We start from the raw sequence: 9437 nt of genomic DNA on the forward strand, positions 1-9437 counted from the left end.
CTATTTTAATGTTCACATCATTTACTTAAATATTGAAATAGAAGATCTTTAGAGAGAGAGAATAAATTGTAGTTATGTCAATTTAGATTTTACGAAAGCTTATGCTAATTTGAAAAAGCCTACAAATATTTTTTTTAATACAGATATAACTATGGCGCCACCTGATGCGTGCTTGGCATCGCCGTGCGGGCCGCACTCGACGTGCCGCAACGAGGCCGGTCGTGCCGTTTGCGCCTGCGAGGCCGGCACACTCGGCGCACCCCCCTCCTGTCGTCCGCAATGTGTTATTAATCAAGATTGTCCTCTCGCGCTAGCCTGCCTCGGCGGCACTTGTGTCAACCCCTGTGTCGGCTCGTGCGGTTTTAACGCCCGTTGCAATGTACAAAACCACCAACCTATCTGTTCCTGCGAAGAGGGCTACTCGGGTGATCCGTTTGCCGGTTGCAATCAAATTGAAAGTAAGTGCAATTATATTTACGACTTTTTGTACATGTTGCACGATTTGGCACTTTGCATGTTATCAATCTCTGCTTTATTAGATGATAAATGTATGTATGTGTAAACACGGTTTCAGTCTCAAAAGAAGCGCCTCGTCATCCTTGCAACCCGTCGCCTTGTGGACCTAATGCAATCTGTCGAGAAAAGAGTGGTGCTGGTTCATGTACTTGTATAGATGATTTCCATGGAGATCCATACTTAGGCTGTCGCCCAGAGTGTGTTATGAACACTGACTGCGCTGTAGACACATCTTGCTTTAATAATAAATGTGTAGATCCTTGCCCCGGAACGTGTGGGCAAAACGCTGTGTGTCGGGTTTCCAATCATGCACCTTCTTGTTATTGCTTACCTGGATACAGTGGAAACCCTCTTCATGCATGTATTCCTGTTACGAGTAAGACTTTTTCTTCTTTTTTCTATCTATTATTTCATGTTCTTTATTCTATTCTTATATGTTCTATCATGTTTACTTCAGCTTCCCCAGAAACGATTGACCCTTGTCACCCTACACCTTGCGGACCTTATAGTAAATGTCGCACTTTTAACGGACACGCTGTTTGCACGTGTCTTGACATATGTGTCGGTTCACCACCTAATTGCCGACCTGAATGTATCGTTAGTTCTGATTGTCGGCCGAATAAGGCATGTATTAAGCAAAAATGCCAAAACCCGTGCGAGGGAATGTGTGGAGTTAATGCGTTATGCCAAGTTGTTAATCATAATCCGATATGTTCGTGTCAAAAGGATTATACCGGTGATCCTTTCGTTCATTGCTACTACGAAGAAAGTAAGTTTTTTGTTAATATCATATATATAGCATTTCTTGTCATAATCGCGATGTAATTGAAATATTAAAAATATTTATTTTTTACCAGAACAAATGATACCCATTGACAACTGTTCGCCAAATCCTTGTGGCCCACATTCACAATGTAAGGATCAAAACGGAGTACCAGTATGCTCTTGTTTATCTAATTATATTGGTCGACCTCCAAATTGTAGACCCGAATGTGTCATCAGTGTTGAATGTCCCGGAAATTTAGCATGTCTGTCAGAAAAATGTAGCGATCCCTGTCCTGGATCTTGTGGTAATCACGCTAGTTGTGTTGTAATTAAGCACGTGCCTATATGCACTTGTGAACACGGATACACAGGAGATCCATTCGCAGGATGTTCCCCAATATTACGTGAGTGTCAAATTTCTTGACTTCATTCTTATTGATGTAATCACGTAAAATACTTTTTTTATCAGTACAATACTTTTAGCCGTTGAAATTGAACCGGAGAACCCATGCTCGAGATCTCCCTGCGGAGCTAACGCAGTTTGTAAAGAAAGGAATGGCGCGGGCTCATGTTCCTGTCTTTCCGAATATTACGGAGATCCCTACGTGGAATGTCGACCAGAATGCGTTTTAAATTCTGATTGTCCAAAGATCAAAGCTTGTGTTAATAATAAATGCAAAGATCCATGCCCCGGAGTCTGTGGAATGAATGCCGAGTGTAAAGTAAATAACCACGCACCTTCTTGCGCGTGCTTACCAGGATATGAAGGAAATCCATTTACGTCATGTTATCCAAGTGAGAATGTCAATTTATAAGTAATTTATTATTTCTTATAATTAACGCAATATACAAAAACAAATTTAATTTTAGGCGTTGACTACACGATTGATCCGTGTTCGCCCTCACCATGTGGGCCATACAGCTTATGTCGGGTAAGCAGCGGTTACGCAATTTGCTCTTGCCAAGAAGATTACTTCGGTTCGCCACCCTTATGTCGGCCAGAGTGTATGGTCAGTAGCGATTGTATGCCAAATAAGGCGTGCGTGAATCAAAAATGTGTAGACCCCTGTAATGGAGCTTGCGGCAATAATGCTAAGTGCATGGTTGTCAACCATAATGCACTCTGTAGTTGCCCACAAAATTATATCGGTGATCCATTCGTACAATGTACCTATGATAAACGTAAGTGGCAAAAACTAATAAGAGTACTAAAAAAGTAACATAGTTTAAAAACAGTAATAACATAAACTTACTAAAACAAAATAACCTAAATTGACAGAATCAATTTTAAGTACATAAACAAATTTTAGGACCAGAACCAAAACCTTCAGGAAATCCTTGCATACCGTCACCTTGCGGACCTAATTCAAAATGTCGTGTAGTGGGTGAAACGCCAGCATGTTCATGTATGAGCGGCTATATAGGGCGCGCCCCGAACTGCCGCCCGGAATGTATTTATGATGAGGAATGCCCAAGTAACCTGGCCTGTATTCGTGAAAAATGTATGAGTCCATGTGAAGGCTCGTGTGGTTCAAATGCTGAATGTGTAGTTATTTCACATAAAGCAGTTTGTCACTGTCGTGAAAGTTATACCGGTGATCCATTTAACGGTTGTTATTTTGTAGGTGAGTTCATAATATCTTATACGTCTTTACAAAATGTTAAACAGCAAATAGATAAACAGATCAATAATTAAGTACATTTATTTGTTTAGTCGCAATTGAAAACGAGGAAGAGGCGAATCCATGTAATCCATCTCCATGTGGACCGAACGCATTATGCAAAGAAAAGAATTCTGCCGGCTCATGCATTTGCCAGCCGGGATATCACGGAGACCCATATTTAGGATGTCGGCCAGAATGTGTTACTAACAACGACTGTCCGTCTAACAGGGCGTGCGCAAATAACAAATGCGTAGATCCTTGTCAAGGAGCATGTGGAATGAATGCACAGTGTCATGTAGCTCATCATAAGCCTGTGTGTTTGTGTATTAGCGGATTCGAAGGAAATCCAGTTATTTCGTGCCATCCACAAAGGAGTCGTTAGTATATTACGAAATATAAAGTGCTAGATGGTTTTCCTTTTAAAACTTTACACATACTTATTATTGTAATTATATTTTAGCTTCTCTGGCTGACGAGAATCCCTGCGTACCGTCACCTTGTGGTCCTTACAGTCATTGTAAAGTAATAGATAATCATGGAGTATGCTCATGTCAAGAAGGCTATGTAGGTTCACCGCCGACATGTAGACCAGAATGCGTGACTAGCACGGACTGCTCGCAGCATCAAGCGTGTATGCAACAGAAATGCAAGGATCCATGTCCGGGAACATGTGGAGTTAATGCGCGTTGCCAAGTTATAAATCATAATCCTATCTGTACATGTAAATCAGGATTCACTGGTGATCCGTTCGTTACTTGTCAATATGAGAAAAGTAAGATTCAAAAAATAAATAAAACAATATGGACTTTGATTTGTTTTTATAAATTTAATCAAATGCATGCATAATTTCATTTTATTTCTCAATCTATTCAATTTCTTTTTCTATTCTTTTAGTTCTGTGCTCTACTTTGTTTCTAATGTATGATCTTTTTTTCTTAGAACCTATCTTTACGGGACCTAAAGGAAACCCTTGTGTACCTTCACCATGTGGTCCATACTCTCAGTGTAAAGTAGTCGACGAGGCGCCTGCATGTTCTTGCTTACCGAATTATGTTGGTATTGCACCTAATTGTAGACCTGAATGTTCTATCAATGCTGAATGCCCTGGTAATCTTGCATGCCAAAATGAAAAATGTGTAGATCCATGTCCGGGTTCATGCGGTTTCAACGCAGAATGTTCTGTCGCCAATCATGTAGCCTTGTGCAATTGTGTGCCAGGACATACAGGTGATCCATTTAGTGGATGCTCCATTATCGAACGTGAGTGCTCTAAGTGTGTACCTAATAGTAACAAAATAATTGAAAGAGCTGGGTAAGCTCCAATGCGAAATTTATACCATAAAAAATATGTAATAGATAATTTACCTCCATCTTCCAGATAAATAATGACTGTAATACTATGTTTATTATGAGTTGTGGTCGTTCGCGGTTATGGGTATTTATTATATATAGAAACGTGCGTTACAGATATTCCGGAACCACCACCAAATCCCTGTAATCCTTCTCCGTGTGGCGCAAATGCTATTTGTAAAGAACGAAATGGAATCGGCGCATGCTCGTGCTTACCTGAATATTTTGGCGATCCATACACCGGATGTCGACCAGAATGTGTATCAAACTCCGACTGTGACCGCAACAAGGCTTGCACTAACAACAGATGCAAAGATCCATGCCCCGGTACTTGTGGTATAAATGCAGAATGTAGGACTGTCAACCATTCTCCGACGTGTACTTGTCTAACCGGGTATACTGGCAATCCGTTAGTAAGATGTGAAGTGGACAGTGAGTAAACTAACCATTTTTCTTTTATTTAAAGCAATTTGTCATGAACATAATTTCACATAAATGGTTGTTTATTTCAGATGTTGAAATTCCTCAAATCGATCCTTGTCAGCCTTCACCTTGTGGACCTAACAGTTTATGTCGCGCCATTAATGGGCACAGCGTTTGCACATGCGACAGCGGTTATATTGGTACCCCACCATCGTGTCGTCCCGAATGTATTGTTAGTTCGGAATGTCCACAAGACAAGGCTTGTGTGAATAAAAAGTGTACGGATCCTTGCCCGAACACTTGTGGACTTAACGCTAGGTGCCAAGTCATTACTCATAATCCTATTTGCAGCTGCATAACAGGTTACACTGGGGATCCGTTCACTGAATGTGTTGAAGAGCCAAGTAAGTCATTTTCAATATTTGTTCTAGTAAAATAAGAAGATAATAGTATGACTCACTTTTGTCTTCTAATATATCACGTACCTGTATACTTTCCTCTTCTATTCATTTGCGTGTCTATTTATTTTAGGGCAAATAGACCACGTCAATCCTTGTGCTCCTTCACCTTGTGGACCAAACTCAGAGTGTCGAGTTATTAGTGATCAAGCGGCTTGCTCTTGCTTGCCAAACTACATTGGAAGAGTACCAAATTGCAGACCAGAATGCACCATCGATGCTGAATGCCCCAGCAACACCGCTTGTATTAATGAACGTTGCAAGGATCCATGTCAAGGGGCTTGTGGCTTAAATGCCATTTGTTTGACAGTTAATCATAAACCAATCTGCAGTTGTCAACAAGGATATACAGGAGACGCTATCAATACTTGTGTACAAATGATCATAACTAGTAAGTAACTTAAACTACACGTCTTGTTATGTATGCTTTCTAACATACTTTCCAAACACTAATCCAATAAATTTAATTACAGCAACGGAAAGGACAAGTCCTTGCACTCCTTCACCTTGCGGTCCAAATGCTGAGTGCCGTGAACACAACGAAGCCGGAGCGTGCTTCTGTTCCGAAGGTTACGAGGGTGATCCATACAGTCCATCCGGGTGTAGAAGGGAATGTGAAAGTAATGACGACTGTCCGTTAAACTTAGCCTGCACGAGGTTCAAATGTATCGACCCCTGCCCGAAGACGTGCGGTCAATTGGCAGAATGTACTGTAGAAAAACATGTACCAGTTTGCACATGCCCAATTGATCACACTGGTGATCCATTCTTCCGATGCCTTAGAATAGTAACTGAACGTAAGTAACATAGGATTTAAATACTAATTTATATAACTAATTAAATTTACAAAGGACATACTTATTAATAAAATTGTTTATTTTCAGCTCCACCGCTGAATCCCTGTGAGCCCACTCCTTGTGGACCAAATAGTCAATGTAGACAAGTCAATATGCAAGCAGTTTGCTCATGTCTTCCCAATTATATTGGATCACCACCATCATGCAGACCTCAATGCGTAGTCAATAGTGAATGTGACGCCTCTAAAGCTTGCATAAATCAAAAATGTGACGATCCTTGTCCAAATACGTGTGGATTAAAGGCTCATTGTCTTGTCAAAAACCATAACCCAATATGCACGTGCCCGGCTGGCATGACTGGAGATCCATTTACCGTTTGCTTTAGTAAGTAAAAAAAATAAAAATCAACATGGATATTTATACTTATAATCATGGAATATTAATTAATCCTTTCTATTCGTTTCAGATATTCCACCGACAACAGAAAGGCCATCTTGTACCCCATCTCCGTGCGGACCACACTCACGTTGTCAGTTATTAGCAAGCGGACCAGCGTGCTCTTGTTTACCAGGCTATGTAGGTTCTCCTCCATCTTGCCGTCCTGAATGTACAATAAACTCTGAATGCCCAGCATCGTTAGCGTGCGTGCGACAAAAATGTGAAGACCCCTGTCCAGGTTCGTGCGGAGTGGAAGCAAATTGCCACGTATTGAACCATGTCGCAGTGTGCGTTTGTAACGAAGGATTTACGGGTGATCCATTTACAAGATGCACACATATAATTGAAGGTACTTATTATACATTTTTTTAAATGCATATTATTAATTAACGATTAAAACTTATTACAATGTCAACATTTCAGCACCAACAACAACAAGTCCTTCAGATCCATGTAATCCATCTCCTTGTGGACCAAACGCTCATTGTGATAATGGATTCTGTACATGTATACAAGATTACAGCGGCAATCCATACGAGTCATGTCGTCCGGAGTGTACTGGAAGTCAAGAGTGCCCTAGAGACAAAGCCTGTTTTAGAAACAAGTGCAGAGATCCATGCCCTGGTGTGTGCGGGCAGAATGCAAAATGTGACGTTATTAATCATATACCAACCTGTTCTTGCATTAGCGGACATACCGGCAATCCATTTACTCACTGCCAACCGGCAACTCCCATAGAACACGATGAAAATCCATGCCAACCGTCACCGTGCGGACCAAACAGCATATGCAGAATAAATGATAATACAGCAGTATGTGCTTGCGTAGAAGGTTTCCAAGGCTCACCGCCAGCCTGCAGGCCGGAATGTGTTGTAAGCTCTGAATGTCCTGCGACTAAAGCCTGCGTCAATCAAAAGTGTATCAACCCATGCATTAATGCATGCGGTATTTCTGCTCGCTGTGAAGTAATTAATCACAGTCCAATATGCAGTTGTAATCCTGGTCAAACCGGAGATCCATTTAAGAGTTGTTATGATGAAATAATACCGACGAAACCCGTAGACGCTTGTAATCCATCGCCGTGTGGACCGAATTCGCTATGTCTGGAACGTAATGGCAAGGCTAATTGTAGATGCGTAGAAGATTACGTTGGACAGCCTCCAAATTGTCGGCCAGAGTGTGTTATTAATCCTGATTGTCCATCAAACCAAGCTTGCGTTAGAAACAAATGTATCGACCCCTGCCCAGGATCATGTGGCGTTGACGCGGACTGTGTTATAGTCAGCCACACAGTCTCGTGCACATGTAGAGAAAAGTATACCGGAAATCCTTTCTTACAATGTGTGCCCCAAAACGGTAAATGTATATTTTATCGTATATATGTGCCCATAATACGTTGAAAAATCTTTGATTAAGATCATTTCTTTGTGAAAGCTTTCTATTATTCTTATGAAAAGAGACGAAGTTAAGTTTTTTGTTTTTTTTTTTTACAGAAGCAGTCGAGAAACCATGTGATCCATCACCGTGTGGCGCGAATGCAATTTGCACTCAAAGAGACAATGCTGGGGCATGTTCTTGCTTAGAAGGTTTTTACGGAAACCCCTACGATGGCTGTCGTCCAGAGTGCGTTCTTAGTTCTGATTGTTCGGCTGATAAAGCCTGCATTAAAAATAAATGCACAGATCCATGCCCCGGTATTTGCGGATCAAATGCGGAATGTGCAGTAATCAATCACGTTCCATCGTGTGCTTGTGTAAAAGGTTACTCAGGCAATCCATTCGTGCAATGCAGTCCCCACAAACCGACACAAGAAGTTCGACCATGTGATCCATCACCTTGTGGACCTAATAGTATATGTCGTGAGAATGGTGAACTTGCGTCTTGCGAATGTCTACCTGATTACCGAGGGGCTCCTCCTGATTGCCGACCGGAATGCACAGTGAGCAGTGAATGTCCTTCCGATCGTGCGTGCCATAAACTTAAATGTGCGGACCCTTGCAGAGGCACTTGTGGCATTGGCGCTCATTGTCAAGTTATAAATCATAGTCCACTATGTAGCTGTCCTGCCGGCACCAGCGGTGATCCATTTAGCAAGTGCTTAGAAATAGAAAAAAGCGTAGTAGAAAAAGATCAACCATGTAAATCAAACATATGCGGTCCCTATAGCGAATGTAGACCGATCAATGGTCAACCTTCATGTTCGTGCTTATTTGGTTATTTAGGCGCTCCTCCGAATTGTCATCCGGAATGCCTGGTCAATACAGATTGTCCGTCTCAGTTAGCTTGCATAGCAGAGAAGTGCACCAATCCCTGCGAAGGCTCCTGTGGGTACCGAGCGGAATGCCGCGTTCATGATCACATCCCGATATGCAGCTGCCCCACGGGCTATTCCGGCGATCCATTCATACAATGTGCAGAAATGAAAAGTAAGAAAATTAATTTACTTTTGTATTTAATTATTTCCCTTTGTTTTCGCTTTTAAAAATATTTTTAGCATTATCGCTTGTATGTTAAATATTTGAATTCGGAAACTATCGGACACTAAAACCAACTCTTAATTTTGATTTCACACAGTTCGCTTATGTTAAGCACCTGCTGATGTACATATATGAACTTAGTTGTATCCATGTTAAAACAAATTTATATTATGAATTGTCTTATAATTTCCAGATGAAGAATTGCCGCCTCAAAATCCGTGCAACCCATCGCCATGCGGAAGTAACTCACTGTGTGAAGACGGAGTTTGCACATGTGCTCCCGGTTATTTTGGAGATCCGTACCAAGGCTGCAGACTGGAATGTAGTACTAACGGCGAATGTTCACCTACCCGCTCATGCCAAGGAGGAAAATGTGTCGACCCATGTCCCGGTGCTTGTGGAACAAATGCAGTCTGTTCTGTGAACAATCATATACCATCATGTTCATGCCCACCTAGTATGTCTGGTGATCCATTCTCGTTCTGCACTGAAGTAGCTCCACCAGGTAAGCAATTTTTTGCTTTGATCTTTTACATTCTTCACGTGATT

General features: G+C 41.4%; 1 protein-coding gene across 1 annotated transcript in view; it reads left to right on the forward strand.

Moving 5' to 3' along the window:
- The window catches only part of LOC106109156, a 93510-nt gene that overhangs the window by 40965 nt on the left and 43108 nt on the right, over positions 1–9437 (forward strand). Inside the window, exons 35-53 of the mRNA XM_013290560.1 lie at positions 144–458; positions 575–892; positions 974–1285; positions 1374–1685; positions 1765–2076; positions 2152–2463; positions 2592–2906; positions 2996–3322; positions 3406–3717; positions 3885–4205; positions 4413–4727; positions 4808–5122; positions 5250–5567; positions 5650–5973; positions 6061–6357; positions 6440–6760; positions 6835–7767; positions 7905–8837; positions 9082–9431. Of these exons, the coding sequence (XP_013146014.1) occupies positions 144–458; positions 575–892; positions 974–1285; positions 1374–1685; positions 1765–2076; positions 2152–2463; positions 2592–2906; positions 2996–3322; positions 3406–3717; positions 3885–4205; positions 4413–4727; positions 4808–5122; positions 5250–5567; positions 5650–5973; positions 6061–6357; positions 6440–6760; positions 6835–7767; positions 7905–8837; positions 9082–9431 (7262 nt within the window). The remainder of the gene's footprint in view (positions 1–143; positions 459–574; positions 893–973; positions 1286–1373; positions 1686–1764; positions 2077–2151; positions 2464–2591; positions 2907–2995; positions 3323–3405; positions 3718–3884; positions 4206–4412; positions 4728–4807; positions 5123–5249; positions 5568–5649; positions 5974–6060; positions 6358–6439; positions 6761–6834; positions 7768–7904; positions 8838–9081; positions 9432–9437) is intronic.

This window comes from Papilio polytes, unplaced genomic scaffold, assembly GCF_000836215.1.
Source record: "Papilio polytes unplaced genomic scaffold, Ppol_1.0 DF821289.1, whole genome shotgun sequence".
Taxonomy (NCBI): Eukaryota; Metazoa; Arthropoda; class Insecta; order Lepidoptera; family Papilionidae; genus Papilio; species Papilio polytes.